The sequence below is a fragment of the Electrona antarctica genome (genome assembly GCF_951216825.1).
Source record: "Electrona antarctica genome assembly, chromosome: 14".
Taxonomy (NCBI): Eukaryota; Metazoa; Chordata; class Actinopteri; order Myctophiformes; family Myctophidae; genus Electrona; species Electrona antarctica.
The window spans coordinates 22,826,002-22,850,748 of record NC_136795.1 but is presented as its reverse complement, the minus strand read 5'-3'; the positions used below and the strand labels follow the sequence as shown (position 1 = coordinate 22,850,748).

The following is a 24,747-nucleotide window of genomic DNA, read 5'->3' as shown; positions in this document are numbered from 1 at the left end:
GGATTTGATTGCCTGTACCACAGAGGAGACAGGTGGTGTGCGTGTTGCCTTGTACTTATCTTGATAAATCCACTGGCTGCTCATGAGGTGCACAATGAGACGACTGAAGGAGAGGGCAACAGTGGGTGTGTGTTTACGCCAGTGGTGGAAAAAGTACTCAAATATTGTACTCTTTACCACCAACACCCCCATCTGCTGTCTGAATTGTGTACTCCAGGACTGCCAGCCAGTCATTTTCTATGGCGAACCATCTTATTCTGAAAGCCATTTCACTCGGAAGAGAGTCAGGAAGTGAATATTCGCTATGTAACAGGTCCTGCAAATGTTACTTAATTAACCCAAAACATACATTTTGTAAACGGGATCATATCGTTTCGAGAAATGAGGCGTAAATCAAGCTTGTTTTGACTCAAAAAGAAGAATCTGAGATATTACGATTCTAAAATCTGCGTTCCCATAGACAGCATAAGCCAGCAGAATTTTCATTTCAGCTCGGGACTCGAACCCATGATGCTCTGTCAGGCTACTGAGCCCAGGTGCCTGGACCGCTAAGTGCTTTTAATGTGTCTCTGTATGCTCATCTTGGTGTGGGCTCTAGATAAACTAAATTCTTTCAAGCATGCATGCAAGCTTATAAAAACAGGATTAAAAGCAATTATTTCATAAGCATGGGAAGATTATACAAACAGGATTAATTCTTCCTTGACCACTGAAATCCCCTAGTCCTGGTGCTGAACACTACATCAGTAATGCTCAACCATTTCTGCATCAGGGCCCACTTGAGAATTTCAAAAGCGTCCACAATCCACCCATCTGATTAGCATGCATTTTCAGAGCTCGTTTGTTTATTTTAATGACCAGCCAATCGATTATGTTCCAGATGGAATTCAACTAATGTAGCATACTGTGTTCCATTTATTATTATGATACAAAATAAGGTATTGAAGAACCAAATACCATGACATGTTATTATTGTTGTTGATGATAGTATACATTAATGTTATATTATAATTAGTAGTGTATTTATTTTCCAATTATTTGGGGAACCATTTCCAAAACCGACTGCTAAATGATTCTTTGATGAAATGTGCAGATTGTTTTAAGCCTGTTTCTTTCATATGGACTTTTTTATGTTGACATTTCTTTTATGTGAACATTTTTATGCTGCTCTCTTGGCCAGGACCCAAACCTTGTAAAGTACATTATTAGAAATGGTAATATTCCTGGTAAAAATAAAAGAAAGGTGAAATCAAATCAAATTAAAAAGATGGTAATTTGGACGGGCGAGGCTGCAGTTGGATTTAGTAATAATTGATGTGGTTCAACTATGTTATATGAGGGCGATGTCGTGTGCACACATCCGCCTGGGTGACGGCAGAGGACAGACTCTGGGCGAGCACTGGCGCTTTGGGATTGGGGGTCAGAACAACATGGAATGAATTCTGTACTGGCCATAATATGCTTCTTTGGGAATGTTTTTTGAAAAAAGGTTTTGAAATAATAATAATCGAAAACAAAACGTAGGAAACAAAAATAAAGGAACGCATAAAAATGTGTCCACAACGACCCACATTATTATGGGTCCCGTCGACCCACTGTTTGGGAAAACAGTGCTGTAGTGTAGAACGCCAAACAGGAGCGGATCGAGCGACACTTACTCTACTGAGGGCCAGCAGGAAGTCCATGCGTTCAGACTTCTGGACGGAGTGCCTGAGCTTCCAGTAGAGCAGGTGCTCCCACGAGAACACCAGCAGGCTGAGGCCCATGGCCACCAGCAGCATGTAGAACACCCCCGCCATGTTGTCGATGTCCAGCTTGCTGCTCATCACCTCCTTCTTCTCGTTGCGGCAGATACCGGTCAGCCACACCGTCTGCAGCTTCTGCGTGTCACCTGGCAATGGCAATGCACACGGCGGCACCGCAACTCGTGAGTAGTAAGTATAGCTTTACTGGTTCACACAGAGGTGTAAAGTAACTAAGTACTCAAGTACTGTACTTAAATACAATTTTCGAGCTATTTCTTTTTTACATTTCTGGCATGTTTGCCATTTTCAATACTTTTACTTCTACTTACTCCACTTTACTTTACTCCACTTCAATTATTTGAAAACAAGCTAAAGCTGTCAAAAACATTTAGTGGGTTAAAAATAACAATAAATAACAAAATAAATAAAAACGTGCAATATTTGCCTCTGAGATGTAGTGGAGAATAACATATAGAACAATGGAAATATTGAAATGCTAGAATATTGTCTTGTTTCTTTGTGACTAAATACCGCTTTATGGGTATGTGGTGAACTCATTACTATCTGGGAATTCATCCTAGCCCAAGGTTATCAAGTTGAAGGCCATGCATATCAGCCTGAACGGCCATATTTATCTCAATATATTTATCTTGATCTATTATTTATCTCAATAATCTCCTGTGCTATTAATGTCGGCGTGGCTTAATTATGATTAAGGTCCAGGGGTGGAAAGTAACTAAGTACATTTACTTAAGTACTGTACTTAAGTACAATTTTGAGGTACTTTTACTTTACTAAAGTACTTCCGTTTTACTTCTATTCCATTACATCTCAGAGGCAAATATTTTACTCCACTACAATTATTTTAAAACTTTAGTTAATAGTAGTTACTTTGTAGATTGTACACATAGGCTACATTAACCACTCAAGATTTTTAGACATTTAATTTGAAAACTTGTTAAACTGGACATTCTTCATAATGAGTACTTTCTACTTTTGGTACTTTTGATACCAATACTTCTGTACTTTTACTCAAGTAAATGTTTGAATTCTGAACTTTTATTTGTAACTTTTACACCGCAGTATTGATACTTTTAACTTAAGTAAAAATGTGAGTACTTTTTCCACCACGTCAAGGTCAGGTACTGGAAACCTAAATACTGTATGTCCAAAACTAACACTGATCGGTTGATGCATTTTTGAGTCACTCCAAGGAACAGCAATGTGTCCCTACTGTCTGTCTGTCTGTCTGTCTGTCTGCCTGTCTGTCTGTCTGCCTGCCTCACTGTCATGCCACAAAGTATAAAACGGAGTGTTAAAAAACAAGACATAGGCCTACACATATGGATTATGACAGTCAACAATATACACCTTCTGTATACTTTAGGCGTTATATGCCTGCCTGCCTGCCTGCCTGCCTTCCTTCTGTATACTTTAGGCGTTATATGCCAAGTGACTTGAGATTATATCTTGCTATAGATTTGACACAGTATACCTCCAACTATCAGCTTATACAGGAAAACCCTCAGTGACAATTTGACTCGGAATACCCATTTTTCACAGGTCTGTTAAAGAAGTATTTCACCCTAAAAAGGACTTATTTTCTATCAATTACACACGCCATGAAGCCTTAAATCCATGGAGATGTTTTTTGTTTTTGTCGCATTACTGAGCCAATAATTCAATGACTGGGTGACGGGTCAGCAGGAGACTCTTTGAGTCCGGTCCTACCAGATAGACCTGTCATCGCCAGTCAAATCAAATTGGGAGTTGAATCCACACTGAGGATTTGGTGTGAGGTAGGCTATTACTTTATGTTTTGTGTGTACAGATGCAAATTATCATCTTTGCTAAATTCAGTGTATTTACGTTGCAGTAATGTCCATTAATATGCTATGTCCCGTCTAAATAAACAAACAAAGTACATAATAATAAAAATATAATACTGTATACCGTCAGCCAGAAACTGGAGCAGAGCCAGGTCTATGGGTCGTTTCCAACGAGACTCCTTCTGCAGGGCGATGCCATAGCCAGTGGTGGCAAACACCTTCCCACTACCGATGGTCACCAGCTTACAGCCCTCGTCTTTGCCCGCCATGTAGTTCAGCACCGCTGCGTCGTAGATGAACGCGTCCAGTTTCCTACGAGAGAGAGAGAGAGAGAGAGAGAGAGAGAGAGAGAGAGAGAGAGAGTTCTAATTACTGCCTAGAACACTGTTTCCCAAACAGTGGGTCGCGAGTCTCACGACCCGTATTTTTATTACATGTTGTAGCTTGTAGATCGGTTTGGGTGCCGGAGAGACATCAAATTTATCTTTTGTGTCTTGAGCTAAAAAGTTTGGGAATGTTCAAAACATTTTCAAAATATGTTCTGGAAAAAAAGTTAAATAAATTAACATTGTTCAAATGAACAATTGTAAAAAAAAGAAAAAAAAGAAAAGAAAATGAAAACATTTGAACTAACGTTTAATCATTTTGAGTTTGGGTCCTGTAGGCCGCTTGCTAGAAATTTTGTAGAGTCAAAAGTACAATATAAGTCATAAGCTTCAATCAATCAATCAATCAATCAATCAATCAATCAATCAATCAATCAATCAACCAACATATACTTTTTTTTAAAAGTTAAGTACAGTAGCCTACTCAAGTGAATGTACTTCATTACTGCTCACCAGTCATCACCGAAGACCACTCACCTCAAAGGGTATGGGTACGCAATTAAATTACTGTGAGACTATACAGCTTGATTACATTGGAAATAATTTGACCATTTTCATGGACATAGTGAGGTAACTGAGGTTTACATGCACGACCGCAAAGATACATGGTGCATGTGTTTTTGCTGTCACGTGGCAGAGGCCTACCCCGTTTTGAGGCTGTTGAGGGCATCCTCCACACCCTTCTGGTTGTATTTGACCATGTGGGAGTGCATCTCCGGGTAGTTGCTCCTTATGTTGCGCTCGGTGCTGCCATTTGGGACGGTACCAAAACGGAACGGCGGGTACTGCTCCTGGGGCTTCTGAAACTGTAGGGGGAGAGAGGGAGAGAGAGAGGGAGAGGGAGAGAGAGGCGGGGGAAGGGGGACAGAGAGAGGTGGGGAAGGAGAGAGAGAGGGGGAGAGAGAGAGAGAGAGGTGGAGAGAGAGAGAGAGAGAGAGAGGGAGAGAGAGAGAGAGAGAGAGAGGCGCAGATGGAACACGTATAAATGATAGATTTATCACGTCTTCTCTCTCACGCCGTTCATGTCATGTGAAAGTATAAGTCAGTTTGATGGGATTATTGAGCAGCCCCACTGCGTATTTCAGCTCACGTGACAGAGGCCTTTATAGGTGTGCATGCATGGTGACAGCACAGCACAGTGGCATGTGAGCGTGTCATTTCTGTTCTACTCCCCTCCAGTCCCCCCAGTGCTTAATGTGCTCCATGTGATCCCTCTCCTCTCTTCTTTTTGTCATTTCCAAATGTCAGGCTGGCCCCGGGGCCTGCAGGTTGAGTGACAAACTGATGCCGCGGCGCCGTCGAGCAACCTGGCTGGCACACAACACGCCAGGCAGGCAGTGGAAGAGTCTTCTTTTATTTTTATTTAAAGTAGCAATACCACAATGCAGGAATAGTAGTAAAACAACTGCATCAAAAGTTTAGAGAAATGCAAAATTATTGATATCAAAATATACTGAAGTAAAATTACTTCGACCTTTCTAAATGTGTCAGTGTCGAACATGTTTTTGTTTTGTTTTTTTTAGCAGATATGCAAGCTTTGTGAGCTTGTAAGATCAGCTATCTTAGACATGCTGAAGTATGAAAGCGGTTAAAGCTGCTATAAGCAATAATATGTAAAAAAAAAAATGTTTTTCATTCAGACAGCCAGCAATGGGTAAAACGCTCCTAAAAAACCTTTAGTCTCTGTGACACATCTGCATTCAAAGATTTTCCAAGAAGCTTTGTCGATATGCCTGCCTACTTCCTGATTGGTTAGTCATTTCGACCGGGTCTAGGAACATCTTTGAATGCAGATTGTGCAAAAAAATAAGTAAATCATTGCTTATAGCAGCTTTAATGTATGTTTTGTAAAAATAATCTAAATTTGCAAAGTAACTAAAGACAGGTCAAATAATTGAAGTGGAGTATCACAAAAACATGGAATACTCTAGCAAAGCAAAAGCACCCTATAATTGTACAAAAGTACCTCACACACACCAGGCATGCTATCGTCTGATTCCCACCATGCCCTCAAGTGCTGTTTAATCATTATCTTGTTAGCATTTCCCCGTGTTAATTTGCACTTCTAATTTTGTGATTTAGAGGATGCAGTGTTCATAAAATTAACCTTGTGCAGTGTGCCTTGCTGTGGGTCTCTGGCACAAAACGATTTCAGATGATGGCGCCCGCGGCAAAAATCACAAAACCACTCCTTTTTGGCATTTGCCACTTGGATTAAGGTGTTTTTTGCCTTTGACAGAGCAAAATCTTACTCTAAATGTGCAAAATCTCTGTCCGTGTGCCTAACGTCGAGTCAGTCGGATTGGCGGTTGTCCAGAACGACAATACGATCGATATGCCTATAATGTATAAGCATGCTCATATACAGTTTACAATTGATTTCAAACTGCATGCCGCAAGGACTCAAGGGAGTTTTTTGCAGAGTGGAAAAGTTTGATTATAAGAAGTGAGGCGCCCTGTGAAAGTTGGTCGGATCTGAACAAACATTAAAGGTCCATAGACCTTTTGCCACATGATGTCACCATGTGTTGCTGTTCTTTTACGTAATTTAAAGAGATAGTATTGGCTGCCATCTGACGTAATCATGCAATATGATTGGCCAGTAGCCACTAGACACACACACGGCAACTCGCTTGCTTTATCTCGCTTGGTGGTGCCTCACATGGCTCAAGTTCGCTTGAGACGGCGGGCCTCCGTCACGGTCAGACACTATACTTTAGGCAAGAGGCACTTTTGCGTTGGCCACAGAAGTGGAGCGTGCATGGTTATAAGTGGAGCGTGCATGGTTATAAGTGGAGCGTGCATGGTTATAAGTGGAGCGTGCATGGTTATAAGTGGAGAGTGCATGGTTATAAGTGGAGCGTGCATGGTTATAAGTGGAGCGTGCATGGTTATAAGTGGAGCGTGCATGGTTATAAGTGGAGCGTGCATGGTTATAAGTGGAGCGTGCATGGTTATAAGTGGAGCGTGCATGGTTATAAGTAGAGCGTGCATGGTTATAAGTGGAGCGTGCGTGGTTATAAGTGCCACAACCCATTTAGGCTTACGAATATGGCGGCATAGTACTGAGTACTGACGTCATAGACTGACATGGACATATTTGAGCTTACCTGACACAGAACCCCATAGCCTATATGACCTAGCCTGGCTAATAAGACAGACCGAATCAGCCGTTGGCAAAAAATAAATTGACAGTGTGATTTGAGACTCAAATCAGTCTGACCATGACAGAGACACGGACAGACAGATAGACAGACATGTGGGTACAACTGGTATTGCATAACCGGGTGGGGCGTGCATTTCCAACTTGCATCGTTTCTGAGTAGACCAGTGCCTTGCCTATTTAATTAGCTGGTGATGGGAGGGTTGGGGTTGGTGGCGGGGGTTACACTGCACTGTACGTCAAGTACGACTGATCAACGTTGTGTGGAAGCACACTGTTGCACCATGAGACAAGTCCACAATAATATTTGTGACCGTTTCTGACCTAGGCTAAGTCATTGATTTTTTTTCTTCGTTTTTGAGGGGCACTAGCCCCTCCTATATACAGGTTTAATGTTTGTTTTTCCTTAGACAAACATTAAAAATGCCATTGACAATGGACAGAGTTTAATGTTTGTTTTGTCACTAACACAAACATTAAACGCCATTAACAATGAACAGAGTTTAATGTTTGTTTTATCTGTGTTTGTTTTGTCCTTGATGTTGTAAGATGATAAGAGCGCCCCTCACTTCACACAGGTCTGATTTTCCTCATGTCATGTGAAAGCAGGGAATCATAGCTTCAAACTGACATATTGGTTGTTCAGTTTGACCCACCAGTTTTGGATCAGTTTTGGCTTATAGAGTAATGTCTTGCAGAAAACAGCGAGTTGAGAAATCAGGCTTGAAACCTTCACTTCTGTGGACTCTAACATTATACCTAGCTACATTTATTTCATATTTACTGTACATGTCGATTTCAGCTCTGACTTATTTCAGACATGCTCTAGTATGTGAAGAGTGCTATTAACTCATTTTGGATAAAAACATAAAAAAACAATCAGTTTTCTCCTCTCCTGAACAGTTAGTATTTCCGCCATGACTGTCTCTGTATCAAAAAGAGTCACATATGATATGAGCTGAACACCAGATCAAAATGTTTTTTTATGTTTACAAATAAAGATGTCTTTACCATGTTTTGGTGTCTGGTTTCCCCTTAGTACTTTTTATCCCAGCAGCACCAATTCACCATATTCACACGACAGCCATTTTGCACTTAAGTCATACTTGAAGTGCCACCCAATCGGCAAATATGACGTGAGAGCAAAAAAAACGGCCGCTGTGTGAATATAGTATATTGTCGACGTGCGTATACTGTAGTTAATTTTGTGACAACCACCATTGTTGCAAAACAACTGTGCATGTATAACGAATCGGCAAGTGTGTTGTGAGCCTGTAGATAGGCAGTTTTCGCTATGAATACAGGTGACTCTGTGAGCCTCGACATGTTTGACTTGCCCTTTGGTGTACCTTCGACACAACTATTTTGACAACCACTCGACTAGAGTATATCATTAAACTCATAATGGAGATTGCCTTTGCAATAAACCTTGTCTTCGTGAATGGAGGGATCCTCCATCCTTGCATACAAACACAGACCTCTGCTGCACCCTCATATCAGGGCTAGATTACTTTCCAGAGGTGATGGGGAGGGAGTCTCTCTCCGTTAGTTCGTCATGTGAAATTGCAATGGAATGCAATCACACACCGAGGTTGCAGGGCCAAGGTTTGCGCGAGCGGCTCCTTTTCGTATCATCCTACACTCCTCTTAATAATAATATGCCGCTACTCCATTGACACCGACACTCCCGTCCCTATGCGTGGGGCACCCCCACCCAAAAAACCCCCAAAACTGATTACATTGAGAGAGAGGGTGGCTGTTGTGTTTATAAAATAGTGACAGGGAGGGCATTAACATGGTACCAACATGATGTGTTAGCGTGTATACCACAAGGACTCACTCTGCATACATGAGGACGTAGCTCACGATGGAAGTGTCCATTAGATGGGGATCGACGCACCCCGAGTACGATGTCTTCCTCACACTGTCCCCTGAAACACTTTGACGCAAGGTCACTTTCCTCACCAGTCCACGTGTCTCATTTTAATTATCTCTAGCTGAGATGTCCCCGCACAGCTGGGCAAACAATACACCGTCCTTCCTGTCCCTGACCAAGTCTGGCTGAATGCTGTTCAAATACCATTGTTGTCTGGCAGAAAGCTTGCATCTCCGCTTTTTCAACTGTTGGCTTTCGTAAATGAATGCCGCATTGATTCATCGTTGATTTATGTTTGGCACACACAAGCCCGCCTGCACGCCCGCGCACCCGCCCGCGGCCTGACAACCCTAGGATTAACACCCTCACGTGATCATACAGCGTCACACAAAACTATCAAAAGTAGTAGATCCACAAGTTTCGAGCTGCTACTTTTGCTATGAATTTGAATCCTGAAAAGTATTGGACATACAGTACGAGGTTTCCACCCGACAGTCAGAGACGATAACGATATATACTGTATGTCATTAGTCAGAAAGGAAAAGGAGCATCACGCTAGCTCCATGTTCCTCCTCCTGCCCTCCAGCCACATTATGGCCGCCGTCCTAATGGTTCATCTCTGCAGTCTGTTTAATCAGACCATCAGTCATTCTCACACGCTCAGCACATCTCTGAACAGCTTGTCCAGTGATCAAACGCCCTCCATCTCTGCAGCCTCCTCCTGTCGAAGCATGTACTGTAGGACATCCATTTCACAATGCAGTTTCATTCATTCATTCATTCATTCATTCATGCAGGCATTCATTCATTCATTCATTCATGCAGGCATTCATGTATTCATTCATTCAGTTTCTATTTGAGCTCATTCTATTTTGAAATGATTCATAATTCCATGCTGTTATGATTACACTGGAATGTAATGTCTCAGAGACAGTAAACATTTTTCATGTCAATTTCATGTCAAGTACTCCCATATATATATACACACCGGTATATCGTTCGCATAGCCAAAGTGTTATTTGTGTTAAAGTGGTTCAACAGATTTTGACTGAAGTCCCCAGACCCCACTTTGAGAAGCACCGTTCTGGGGCATCACAGGAGCTGAGCAACACACCGAGAGCCAAATACAATATCACCTGGATCAGAGTGCCTGACTGAAGTATAAAAGGACTCTCTGACTCCCTCGTTTTCCCTCATCACTTTCTCTTAGGGTTGCCAATGCTAAGCCGTCCCTTGAAACACGGAGTCGTCCCTTATTTGGAAACTAAAAGATGTGTTCCTTGTGATCTTCTATTTTTGGCTAATGTTCCCACCAGAATATGGATGCTGTTGTTCAAGTGGTTAATGTTATTTACAAAAAAAAGGAAGAAGAAGGTATTCCCGGCCAGGTGAATTTCAATTAGTTGGCAAAAAACAAACAAACAAACAAACAAACAGACAAACAGACAGACTGCCAGTTCTGCCAGTCAGTTTATTTGTATTCCCGGCTGCTGGTAGCTCTTGGTGCAATACTGAAAGTATTGTGTTTGCACAACACCATGCTCCATGCACATAGAATAGGCCTTTTATATTTATTTTTGCTGAAGCTTACAATGCTAAACGTTGACCTTGGCCGCTGGAAGTTGAACTGTTCCTAACCCTAACCTGATAGACAGACAAACAAATAAACAAACAAACAAAAAGTAAAATAATCAGTGTTCAGTGTATCCATCTCTAAATCTGAGAGTGTACAACTTACTGGACAGTTGCACGCACGCTCAGACTTAAAATAACACTATCTATCTATCTATCTATCTATCTATCTATCTATCTATCTATCTATCTATCTATCTATCTATCTATCTATCTATCTACCTACCTACCTACCTACCTACCTACATACCTACCTACCTACTGTAGACAGTGTTGTTGTTAGGAAAAAGCACAGAAGCACCCGGGAGAAGTGGACTGAGAAAGGCCAAATCATGTTCCGGTTTTTGCCCCCCAGAGGGGGGCAACATTTGTGTACATTTTGGAGACAATGTTTAGGCGCCCACTGTGTATAAGTACCTTCTTGTCGCTCAGTCCAGAGACAGTGTCGATGTATTGCTCCTGGATCATGAAGGCAGCCAGGTTGGCGGTGTAGGAGGCCAGGAAGATGACGGCAAAGAAGGCCCACACCAGCACCATGATCTTACTGGTGGTCCCCTTGGGGTTCTCGATGGGCACAGAGTTGTTGAAGACGATGCCCCACAGCAGCCACACCGACTTCCCGATGGTGAAGGTGGGACCTCCGGGGTCTGAGGGGAGGGAGTGTTTATGCAACAGTAGCAGATGCAGTGGCCTAATGTAGTAGTAAAGTACATTTACTCAAGTACTGCGTACAATACTTTTACTGCTACTCCAACACATTTCAGGTCCAAATATTGTACTTTTACTCCACTGCAATTTTTTGAAAACTTTAGTTACTAGTGCATATTTTGATTATTATTACAAAACGTATATTAACGACTTGAGCACTTTATATACTTCGGCTATTTGAAAATAGCCGATCTACAAGCTCACAACGTGTCACGATGTGGTGGCGCGACTCACCTTTTGCGCTGACCAAGCTGCGGTTGTACCCGACAGGACTGCAGTACTCGAAGACAAACACGGTGAGGGCTACCACGGTCAGGCACATGACGAACATCATCACCCACACAGCCGGGCTGTACGGCTCTGCAGAACGGAGGGGGGTGGGGGGGGTGGGTGGGAGGTTACGGACACAAGTGCAACATTCAACATTCAAAATACAATAGGCCACTGGTCCACCAACAGTGGGTAAGGACCCATTTTTTTACCATTTTTTTACGGGTAAAAACAAATGGCCGGCGGTCAGATAAGAATGCTTTTAATTGAACAATACAGAATGAACGGATGCTAATACCCACCCATTGCCTGGGGGTGAGCACTTTATATATTTGGAAAACGGAACGTTTATGTAGACGTGGGTCAGGGTGAAGTTGCGCCATGACTGTCATGATTATGACATGTTTCAGGGCTATTTTAACGTATTCCTTTGTAACCTTATTAACGTATTCCTTTGTATGCTCTCAGAGTGTGCTGGGGGTTTTGCTGTGTAACATCAGTTTACTCATGCTGAGACCGCAACACTGTTCACACTGACGCCTCCATATCTGACATGTTCCTTCAGTCAGACGCGTCGGTGCGTGATTGTGTTTCTCAAGGCGAGACAAAAACGTTCTCTTCACCCAGACGACAGGCCTGCATGCATGGGGGGCTGCTCACCTAGAAAGGCGGAGGGCGAGACGGTCCCGTTGCTCCTGGCCACCATCACGCTGATCCCCGTCTCCACGAAGGGCACCGAGAAGTCGATGATCTCCGAGCGCTCCTCGTTGATGGTCAGCGAGCCGATGGCCATGTCGGCCCTCTTGTAGAACACCTGTGAAGAGGCAAAAGGACAGTCAGTAGAGGTGTGGGGGTATAGGGTTGATTTTGTCAACTAAAACTACGGCGGAAAATGTCCGTCGACTACCTTTTTTTACTGACGAAAACGAAACTCTAAATAAGAACTAAACTATGACTAAATATATCGACAACAACAACAAATAAAAACTAGACTAAAATGTTAAGGGAGGGATTAGTGGAGAAGAGATCCAGTAGAACTAAAAAAGTTGTTTGGTCGCACTCGGGTGTTGCGCTTTCAGTATGCAACCAAGTGTAATACAAATCTGCCATTACGACACCATTAAGGCCCGCCAAAATACATTTTAGTCGACAAAATCAACTGTAGATTTAGTCGACTAAAATCTTATGATATTTAGTCGACCAAAACACTAAAACATTTCAGACGACTAAAATATGACTAAAACTAAATACATTTTCATTCAAAAGTCTATGACTAAACTAAATTAAAAATTGCTGTCAAAATCAACACTGGTGGGGTGGTTGCATATTACAATTACAATTTAGGCATTTAGCAGACGCTCTTAATCCAGAGCGATTTACAGAGCAAGAACAAAAAAGCATGGCAATACATCATAAACAAGTACTTATCATGAATCATACGTAAGCTAAGAACATAGCAGTGGAATATCTATATAATGAAACTATGCATATAAATAATACTACTAATAATTATTATTATTAGTAGTATTTATATTGCACTTTGCATTTTAAACTAATCTCAAAGTGCTACAGTACAGAATAAAAAAGAAATTGGCATCGACATATTTACATTACAAGTATTTGTATTGTATTGTATTGGGCGTTTCTGTCTATTTCATAATCTATTATTGGATTGTAATTAGTAATTGCATGTTTATTGCTAATGTTTTAGCTGGTAAAGATGGGGCTGAATTATTGTTTTAGAAAATGTGTGAAACACTTTCAAAAATAGCAGATGTAAGCTCACAACGGCTCGCGATTCAAGGCGTTGTGAGCTTGTAGATCGGCTATTCTGCTGAAGTATAAAAATTGAAGGCAGCCAGGTTGGCGGTGTAGGAGGCCAGGAGGTTGGCGGTGTAGGAGGCCAGGAGGTTGGCGGTGTAGGAGGCCAGGAGGTTGGCGGTGTAGGAGGCCAGGAGGTTGGCGGTGTAAGAGGCCAGGAGGTTGGCGGTGTAGGAGGCCAGGAGGTTGGCGGTGTAGGAGGCCAGGAGGTTGGCGGTGTAGGAGGCCAGGAGGTTGGCGGTGTAAGAGGCCAGGAGGTTGGCGGTGTAGGAGGCCAGGAGGTTGGCGGTGTAGGAGGCCAGGAGGTTGGCGGTGTAGGAGGCCAGGAGGTTGGCGGTGTAGGAGGCCAGGAGGTTGGCGGTGTAGGAGGCCACACCAGCACCATGATCTTATTGGTGGTCCCCTTGGGGTTCTCGATGGGCACCGAGTTGTTTGCGCTTAATATATTTTTTTACTAATGATCTAAATCTACCAAGTAACTAAAGTTGTCAAATAATTGTACGTATAAAACGTTTTTTTGTTTTTTTTGTACGAAATTTGTACGGGAATCATTTCATTTACGGACCACAGTGGAAGTGAGTGTATACCTATAGCGACGATATAGGTGACCAGATCCCTACTCACCACCAGATGTGGGACAACGAGTGTGTTTGTGTGGGACACGTGGGGTTGTGTCGCACGCGTGAATAATTTGTACACAAAAATAATAACATTTCTATTCTTCAAGTCTTCAAGTGATAAAACCAAGATTTTAATCGCAGTTAATGCACATTTGAAAACTGGAGCCTGTCAATCAGAATGCGGGACAACGTCTCAATTTGCGGAACGCATGAAAAGTAATTCAAATGCGGGACAATCCCACACAAATCGGGACATCTGGTCACCCTAAGCGATGGGGAAGCTGCTAGATGCATGGTGGATATCAGCGAGACCATTCTGAATTAATAAACCCCCAAAAGACATGAAAGACAGCCTTGGCGCTTCTGGCTTTCCATAAAAATAAGTGAAAGATGTCCTTGGCATAATTATGATTTATACCAAAAATCTAATAAAGTATAAGTAGCCTACCTCAAAAGTGTACTTAAGTACAGTACTGTCACCTGCAAGACAGGCACAAGTCAAAAGCATATCCCAAGGTTGTGATTGCTGTCTTTTGGTTGCTACACAGTACCGCAGGGGCCCTGATCTGCCACCAATCCTAATCCCTAATCCATTACTAGGTATCGCAGCGGATAGCATAATGCCATGTTACATAATGCCTGATTTATACTCGGCCATGCGTCGTAACGCTCGCCGGGACAAAAAGCAGATGTACAAGATCACACTGCGGGCATCTGCCGGCAGGGAGTTGGCGTCCCGCTAATCACCGCCGACCAAAGGTTGTTGGTTGTCTGAAGGAATGGGCAGTGGTGGAAAAAGTACTATTTGAAACATCTCATCCACACTCAAGCAACCTTATATTTGTCCGTGACCAGACAGTGGTAGCGTACCATGGAGAGTGGATTGACATTCAAGGGAAACCTAGGGTACCGACGTCCCAAATACAGAAAAGGTAACCGAGGGTCCGGAAATCGGCAACTATCCTCGGAGACACGGGGAGAACATGCAAACTCCACACAGAAAGGCCCTTTCGCCAACCCCACCTAGAGTATGGGCACTGATGACGTGGAGGAGAGAACACGCCCCACGAACACAGCGACCACAGCATCCGTGGCGGGAATCAAACCCAGGACATTCTAGCTGCGATGTGACAACTCTACCGAATGTGCCACTGTGCATACACAGATTTCTTAGCTTTTTTGTTTACACGCCTCCCCGTCCGGCTTCAGTTTCCCTAACACGTCTATGTGAACATAATTATGACTATATGGTCCTTCCGACGTCAGAATAAAGTGCCGTTTCGAATCGGCCTACCAAATTGCTGTACTTGGGACAGTCAGGACATCTGGGGGTGCAGGAGTTCTGAAAGTTCTGAGATCGCTCATCCAGAAGTTCTGAATGATGTACATTTGTAGTTATACCACCTCCCTTTCCAAAGAAAAGTTTGAACGTCGGGATGAGCATGTACTTAAGGGTGCACACCCTCTCATGTAATATTGCTTAAATAAACCTGTCCTCATACCTCTCCAATCATGCCGTTCCAGACGCCGCGGACAAGCTTGCCGTGCTTGCCGTTGGTGACCAGGTAGAGGTCGTAGGAGAACTTGATGTTGCGGGCCAGCTTCTTTAGGATGTCTATGCAGAAGCCTTTACAACACAACTTGGTGTAAGGCTCGGAGTGACCCACAATGCTGGAGAGAGAGAGAGAGAGCATTTTGAAATTTAAAAGCACTTTATTAGGACCCGAACATGATGTTCTCTTACTGATAGTGATTAACTGGCTGCGGAAAGTTCTATATCTTCAAAAAACACCTTTGTGTTAGAAAGGTATGCACGCACGCACACACACACGCACGCACACACGCACACAATCTAATCTATGACACAGATGTTTTCTCGGTTTTAATGGGTAAACCATATCTTTTCAATTCAGCCCATATTATTGTAACAAACAACCAATAGGACAATTTGTCAACTCAGGCTCATCCCAAAACCAACCAAGACCATAAAACTACAAAAAATATACCAAAGCATAAAAGTATAACTTCCCATTAGAAGCAAGAACCAACTCCCCATCTTCCTGTGGCAGGCACAGTATCTTGTGATACAGATTGCAAGCTTAGCCATTCCAGACACAAAATCATAACGGTGCATGTACAGTCTTTTTTCTTTTTGGGTCGCAGAATACTTGGGACAAAAAAAAGAGAGAGAGACAGGCAGACAGACAGAGAGTGAGAGAGAGAGGCATGGGCAAGTATGATTAGACTATCATACGAAGGCAGCGCTCCAAAATATGAATATTTAGGTGTAACGTCAACCTCTGCTCCGATGAGTTTTTCCCCCTGCTCCCCAGAGATACTTGCGTTATGAAATGCCAACTGTCTCCCTCACAGATCTGATAGTTTCACATGGTTTCACTTGGAGGTCAGAGCAGAATGTCTTCCCCTCCGCGAGTCAACTTTTCTGACTATTGGTTTCCCTTAACACAGCGGCGTTCCCATCGATCTAAGTCATTGTTATAAAAGACGTCGTTAACCTCTCATTATGAGTTATCTATTGAGGCCAGTCTCTAAAATGTTCTCAGCAAAGCAATTTTGGGCGGGATGATGAAAACAACATCAATGATTCCAAGGCCCTCATTTATCAATGAGGCGCATGCCAAAATAAGGGCGCCCGCCTAAATCGCCGCAATTTTCGACATTTATCATTCCAGCGTGAACTTGAACTTTGGCATGCGCCCGTCCAAATATCACGTCAGGTCGTAGGCTTTGTCCTCACCTGTATTTCTGTCGTAGACAAGTATTCACTTCTAAAATGTATATAAAACTAATACATATAATACTAATAAACTTGAAAAAAGATAATTTGTAAAGGCATGTCATATGAAATTGGTAGGATATTTCCAAGTGTACAAGCAATTAAAATCGCGCAATTAAAAACAATGTTGCAAGTTAGATGCTTAAGCCATTTAAACAGTGTTTTGCATGAGCGCATACATGCGAGGATTTGCACTGCCTCTGCTGGAATATTTTCATGACATGGACAGACGTTGGAGAGTGCAGAGTGTACTGCTGCAGCTGGAGAGTCAAGTCTCCCAACGTGGGTAGCCTACTGTAGCCTAATCTACAGCAGGCCCATGTCTTTCTGGAGTTACGGTATGTGCAATCTCCTCATCATGTCCATGTTTTAGGGTAAACCCGACGTGTTGCTCGAATGCCAAATGTGCCATGCCAGCGCAAGTGGACCGCATCCGCATCGGAGATAGGTAACCCAGCCAGCCCACCACCACCAGTAGTATACCACATAGGCTACGTTAAGGGTTAGGCTGCGCATTCATATCATTGACACTTGACAGCCCAGCCACTGCAGCGAGCCAGCAAGGCAATCTAATATAGACTATAAACGTACAAGGTCACGGTGTCACGGACCACCACAGTGACAAAGACAGACAGGGCAGGAGGAGGAGATGCAGCTATTTGGGGAGGTGAGGCGGGCAGCGAGGCAAGCGGGGGAAACTTTTTTTATTGGCATCATGTAACTATGGTTTCCATACGTTGTTTGGTCGTATTGCAGTTGTTCATGTCGCAAAAAACGAGGGCGAGGCTTGATTTCATAGGGCGTGCCAGATTGATTTCAGCCTTCACATTTATCAACGCTAGGAACGAAATTTAGCAAGGATCAGCTGTTTGCGATCACTTCATAAATGCTGTGCCGACATAGGCGGTGGGTATGTAAGGCTAGGCAAGGCTGTGCCTTCCCAAATTTGAAGTTGGGAATTTTTAAAATATTACAGCCCCGTGCCCCTAGTGACAATCAGGTAGGCTAATAATACAGCAAGCGTGAGGTGACTATGGGTAGGTACAGAGTCGTGTAAACGGTGCTGGGTAGGCAGACCCAAAAAAACGACCCAAGTGGCCAATCACATTTTCAGCTGGGCGCAAAGCGTCATGCTTCAGGGTGTGATTGGCTACTTGGGACGTCTGTTAACACCCGCCTGACAGCGCGCGCTGTTTTTTTAAACGGAAATAGCAAGACGTGTGCCACCACCTTTTTCAAGACAAAGGAAAATAATTGTGGAAAGGCTGTCAGCAGCAGCACCCCTAGGCTGCAGCAGCAGGGAGTCCGGTGGTGCATTCATGCTGACACCACGGTCAGCGGAGACGGCGGAGAGGCTGCCCACCGCGCCCTCCTCATGAGAAGCAATGAGCGGGGAGAGGCTGTCCACCGCGCCTTCCTCATGAGGAGCAATGAGCGGGGAGAGGCTGTTCACCGCGCCCTCCTCATGAGGAGCAATGAGCGGGGAGAGGCTACCCACCGCGCCCTCCTCATGAGGAGCAATGAGCGGGGAGAGGCTGTCCACCGCGCCCTCCTCATGAGGAGCAATGAGCGGGGAGAGGCTACCCACCGCGCCCTCCTCATGAGGAGCAATGAGCGGGGAGAGGCTGTCCACCGCGCCCTCCTCATGAGGAGCAATGAGCGGGGAGAGGCTGCCCACCGCGCCCTCCTCATGAGGAGCAATGAGCGGGGAGAGGCTGCCCACCGCGCCCTCCTCATGAGAAGCAATGAGCGGGGAGAGGCTGTCCACCGCGCCCTCCTCATGAGGAGCAATGAGCGGGGAGAGGCTGTCTGCCGCTCCCTCCTCATGAGGAGCAATGAGCGGGGAGAGGCTGTCCACCGCGCCCTCCTCATGAGGAGCAATGAGCGGGGAGAGGCTGTCTGCCGCTCCCTCCTCATGAGGAGCAATGAGCGGGGAGAGGCTGTCTGCCGCTCCCTCCTCATGAGGAGCAATGAGCGGGCAGAGGCTGTCCACCGCGCCCTCCTCATGAGAAGCAATGAGCAGGGAGAGGCTGTCCACCGCGCCCTCCTCATGAGCAGCAATGAGCGGGGAGAGGCTGCCCACCGCGCCCTCCTCATGAGGAGCAGGGAGAGGAAGACAACATTGCCACGGGCAGCGCCAGAGGCGGTAACCACCACAATGGCCCACTGAAGACATCAGAAGGGAACTAGGGCTCCATTTTCGTCACCGCAAAACCCCTTATCCCTAAACTTCTTTGCCTTTTTTAACTATTTTGCAAAACATTTTTGAATAGTTAAAATGGCCAGTGTTCAAGCTCACAACGTGTCAATGTAGATTGGCTAGTTGAACTATTCAAAAATGTTTTTCAAAATAGTAAAAAAAGGCAAAGAAGTTTAGGGATAAAGGGTTTAGCGGTGACGAAAATGGAGCCCCTAGTGTCTTAATTGGCATTATCATCCAAATTACGAAAAACGTTTTTGTTTGGCTCCTGTCATTGCCTGTCGGCACCACAACTTTTCAGCGATTAGGCGCATCTAAGGTAAATGCTCCAGGAGTCAGGAGACAATCTGAGTTTGCTTCACACTGTACGCCGTAAAGCAGAAGAGATTATTGATTGATGCCTTATGATGCCAAGACAAAACATAGCGTAGCGCTGTATTAAGGTAGGTTAATCATTAATTTGAAGAGAACGCTTCCTAGTTCCTACGCGCCGCCTGCTATTTGCAAATTAAATTGCACATGACAGCACAGATTAATATTTCCTCCTGGCGCTGTGTATAAATAATTGGTACAATTATGAAACTTTTTTAGACCATCTGTGGGAATAAATAAATCTGTGGCGTGCGGCCGAGCGAAGTACCCCCCCCCCCCAACACAATTCTAGCCTACCTAAAAGTAATTCCCACGAGTCACCTATGCGTGCCGACGTGACCGTACTCCAAAACCGACGCTCGAATTTGAGGCAGATTTTACACTCCATTGACAAATGAGGGCCCACGAATCGGAATACATGAAAATAAGGCCTGATTGGAAGTGGATGAAGGCTGTGATGTAATCAAACAGAAGGGGAATAACAGAATAACTCTCCCTACTTCCGGGCCCCTTCCCTACTTCTATAGGTGTTACCAATGTTACTAATTAAGGAAGGCTGTGTTCCATTTAGTGTACAGTGGTTCTCAAACCGTTTAATTTCAAGGACCCCCATATAACTCAGAGAATGTACAAATGGAACCAAATGTACCCGTAACACCTGTACGGGGCCATTTGGAACCCACTCAAGGACACTTTGAGACCCACTGTAGCAGAGTGTTTCCAGTGAGCCAACATACACAATAGCAGCACTCTGACTCTGAAAATAATGGAACAGAGCCTTCATTACTATCCATCAAAAGGTAGCACATCCAATATTTAAATAAATGGTGGACAAAGTACTCACATTTCTACTTTTTGTTATTTCATTCATTAGTATCATCAGTAACACCTGAAGGAAGTAGGTCTTCCAAAATGGTGTGTGTGCGTAGAGCGTATTATATTTCCTTGTACAATGGTGTTGTGTGCATGGCGAAAATACGTCACATCCGCATTGCAGTTACTAAAAACACTTGAAATGTATCATCCCTATTCGGGACATTGATAATAGGCAAACATTTGTAGGTCGGTATATTATGGCGAAGAGAATTGGTGTAGAGGGGGAATTACAGAAGCCTGGGGGACCCCAGTTAACAAAGTATAAACCCCGGCATACATATTCTGGGGGAACATTAGCCAAAAATAGCAGAGAGAGAGAGAGCGAGAGAGCCAGAGAGAGAGAGAGAGAGAGAGAGAGAGAGAGAACTGGGCTGACTGCGAGTCTCTCACAGCCAGCCTCGCAGCATTATGTCATGGCCGCGACAGATGGACGGACAGCTGGGCGGACCAAAACAAATCCCGCACAAATTAATCACAAACAAACAAAGAGGGGAACGGAGCACAGAAACACAATGTGGGATTATTTGACGGACTGACCAGCCAGAGTCAGCCCCCGGCACGACCTTTCAACCTGTCTCCTCGTGGGCCTTGGCCCCTCGCCGCATGCTGCCAGCGCAGCGGGGGGCTTAACTCCCTCAGACGAGCCTGCTCCTCAGACATTTGGCTGCTTTAAGCCTCGTTTATGCTTCAGAGACAAGAAAAGAGGCGCTGAATGTCGCTCTGGCGGAAATGGCTCGTTTTCAAACGAGGGAATTGTTGACGCGTGTCTTTCTTTCCCCCTTCCTTCCATCTCCTTTCTTTCTGTATCAGTCTCAGAGATAAACTTGAACTTGCAATCTCAGCGTCTCTATTCTGGAGCGAATGTTTTGACAAAAATAGCTCACAACCCACAATAAACTATATATATATGACCGAATTTGACTGAGGGACTGCCATTGGATGTTTTTAAATTTTAGTTTTTTCATATGAAAGCAGGGAATAATAGCTTCAAATTGACATATTGGTTGTTCAGTTTGACCCACCGGTTTTGGAGATATGGCTTACAGAGTAATATCTTGCAGAAAACAGTGTGTTGAAAAAACAGGCCTGAAAGGTTCACTGCTGTGGACTCTAACATTTCACCTAGCTACATGTTTAAGCATTTATTTCGTATTTTCTGATATTTATTTCAGACATGCTCTAGTATGTGAAGAGTCTGCCTGTGCTATTAACGCATTTTGGATACAACATACATTCAGTTTTCCTCCTCTGGTGAAAAGCTGGAGGCTGCATGATGGCAGCCCCTCAGTCAAATCTGGTCTCTCTCTCACTCACTCACTCACTCACTCACTCACTCACTCACTCACTCACTCACTCACTCACACACTCACACACTCACACACTCACACACTCACACACTCACACACTCACACACTCACACACACACACACACACACACACACACACACACACACACACACACACACACACACACACACACACACATCGTTTTGTTGATTTATTTATTTTTAATGAGTGGCCCCAGACCCCCACCAAAACCAGTCCAGAACTCCCACCACAGGACTCAGACGATCAATTAATACCTTTGCAACCACTATGCAACCACTATATTAATTAATTAAATCTGAACTAACCTTTTCATGACCCTGTGACAAATCACTCTTGTTGATACTTTTCATTGTTCCAATATATACAGGCTTGTGGTTCGACACACCTTCATTCTAGCCCAACCACTGGTGTGTCGTGTCTGGCGACGTGCTACCGTGTAGCTTCGCGAGAAGGCGGCAGGGAATTCCAAGTTTTCCCACAAACAAAAATACGCGTCCCATAATTAACTGATACGGGACACACTTTGTTTTCCGTATTTTAAGGTCGGGAAATTAATTATTATGAATGACAGGGCGATTTAGTTGACAATTCTGCTGTGCTCCTCCTCCCACTCTGCTCTCGTTGCTGTGAGTTTACTGCCTGTGAGGTACTGAGCTGTGCAACCTGGTGTCTGAGAATACTCAGCAGTTCATTGGCTCAGTTACCCTAGACAGGACCAATCTTAGTGTTGCTAAGATAGGATCCCCCCACACAGTGGCGTGCACAGATAGACACTAGGGGGTGCTAGAGCACCCCCTGCCCTTTTGGCAATGTGCCCTTTAAAAAGAAAAGAAAAAAAACTTTTATTTTTTATTTTTTTTGTACAGTGTACACTGTACAGTATGTGGACCATGGTGACATTGATCAATTCTTAATAAAAAGCTTCTAATATATTATTTAGTCAACCGGCCGGTTCCACGCGCTGCACAAGGTGCCCTTTTTTTTCCTTGAGCACCTGCCCCTCTAAATGTCTGTGCACGCCCCTGCCCCCACACCCTGGGATCTATTCAAATTTCAAACCAAAACAGACAAGCATGACAATGCAACGACAGTACTGCCGGCTCAGAAGTCAGAACATGAGCTGGCATAACTTTTTTAATCACCCTATTGTTGATATAACACCATGTAGGTCAGGGATATAACATTGTGCACTGATATAAAATGTATAAATAGCAACCAGTCATTGTCTGCCAGTCAACTTCTGTGTTTTGGTAGATAAATATGATGCACGACGAGGGATGGAGCTTGATAACCGATACCCGAACAAATCCAATAACACGCTTATTGAGTACCCGTTATCAATAAGCTTTGGGCTTATCAAGCCTGTTATCAAGCATAGCGGCCCATGACGTCATGTTTAAACAATCAAGACAAGAGGCGATCAAGAAATAAATGTAATCATCCATGCTGGCACAAACATGTCGGTCTAAAAGTGTATTGATACCTGCCAAACAGCGCTGTCCGGGTAAAACAAAATACGCTTTTAAAGTGACGGTACACATATTAACCAGTTAACAGTTTCTTTAATATTATTGTATTGGTAAAAAGGTAAATTGCCTTCCGTCTGTTAGAAAAGTACCGTATTTGAAGGCCCGAGTCAAATATACTGCAGGTTCTGTTGAGAATTTATTGTCTCCCGTCTTTCCTCAAACTAATGCTCAATAATGGGCTCCTTCTCTATGCACGACTACAGCGCATCAATAGTGGTTATTGCGACTGTAGGTGGCAGATTACTATGAAAACCTGCAAAACCTGAGTCCGTCCGTCGACACGTCATGCCACCATATATGTTCGTCAGTCCGTCACGCCTCGTGACACGCTCCATATGTATGGCCGCCTTCAAATATGAAGATCACGACACTGACCACATCAAACCCTGGATAGCCAAACATGGAGAAGACTGGATCATCACATAGATCTCCATATATGGAGCTGACCTGTTCTGACATTCTGTATGTTTTTCTCCACCCGTCTATCCTCTTCGATGTCTCCATTTTGACTGATACCTGTCCATTCAATCTCTAGACGGGCCTGCCCCAAAGTTATTAGTGCAGCCGTGCCCGGCAGCCGGCGAAAACTAGAGTTCTCAACAGGCCCGAAAATGTAGGCCCGGCCCACATCAAACCCTGTACACTTAAGACACACTCCTATATGGCCAGTACAGAATTCATTCCATATGTTGATCTGACCCCCCATGCCAAAGCGCCAGCGCTCACCCAGCAGTCTGCCTTCACCCATGGGCAGATGCGCGCACGCAAAGTCTCTTCTCGCCCTCAGGGTGTCTTATAGTTAACTATTTAATTCTGTTTATGTGTCCTGCCATCACTGGGATAAAGGCTGGTCACAGAATCGGACGTCTATACTAGTCTATCTATGCCATGGTGTAACATCATAGCATCCCGGCCAGACAGCCAGCCAGCCAGTGTGTGCGTGTGTATGTGTGTGTGTGTGTGTGTGTGTGTGTGTGTGTGTGTGTGTGTGTGTGTGTGTGTGTGTGTGTGTGTGTGTGTGTGTGTGTGTGTGTGTGTGTGTGTGTGTGTGTGTGCGTGTGTGCGTGCGTGCGTGCTGTAACTGTCACCAGGCAGACATCGACTCATAGGAACACATGCCTTGCCTACACATAACTAAAAGTCTGCAAGTGCGTCCTCTGTTGTTGCATTGCATTTGCCATTCAATATCTAGCCATGTGCATGCCCACGCTAAATACAATTATATATTATACTTTGGGGCCAGGATACTAGATGTGAGGGCCACGAAGCAGCCGGAACCTCTAGTATTTAACTATTTATACAACCCACAGACACACTCAACCACTTTTACTTTCACATTTCAAATATAGCAATAGCATTTAAAAAAATTGCAGATCTACTAGTTCGCAATGTAAAGCGTTGTGAGCTTGAACTTTGTTTGCTACTTTTGTGCGAGACGAAGCAGGGCATTCCTTCATGGAAAACACTAAAATGAATATAAACAAATAAATAAATGGAGATACAAGGTCTGTACCTGACAGCAGCGATTTGTTCCCTCGCTTGTACCTGTCAGGCGTACAGCACTGAAGTTCAGATGGAGAGAGAGAGAGAGAGA

The 24,747-nt window shown here is 44.1% G+C and overlaps 1 protein-coding gene across 1 annotated transcript in view; it reads right to left on the bottom strand.

Annotated features, from left to right (window-relative positions):
* Positions 1-24,747, bottom strand: part of grin2ca (glutamate receptor, ionotropic, N-methyl D-aspartate 2Ca) — a gene marked incomplete at its 3' end in the record, with an annotated part of 123,708 nt that overhangs the window by 2,946 nt on the left and 96,015 nt on the right. Inside the window, exons 7-13 of the mRNA XM_079519434.1 lie at positions 15,553-15,721; positions 12,270-12,423; positions 11,574-11,699; positions 11,049-11,278; positions 4,606-4,766; positions 3,699-3,886; positions 1,659-1,891 (exon numbers count right to left, since the gene is read on the bottom strand). Coding sequence (XP_079375560.1) covers positions 1,659-1,891; positions 3,699-3,886; positions 4,606-4,766; positions 11,049-11,278; positions 11,574-11,699; positions 12,270-12,423; positions 15,553-15,721 — 1,261 coding nt within the window. The remainder of the gene's footprint in view (positions 1-1,658; positions 1,892-3,698; positions 3,887-4,605; positions 4,767-11,048; positions 11,279-11,573; positions 11,700-12,269; positions 12,424-15,552; positions 15,722-24,747) is intronic.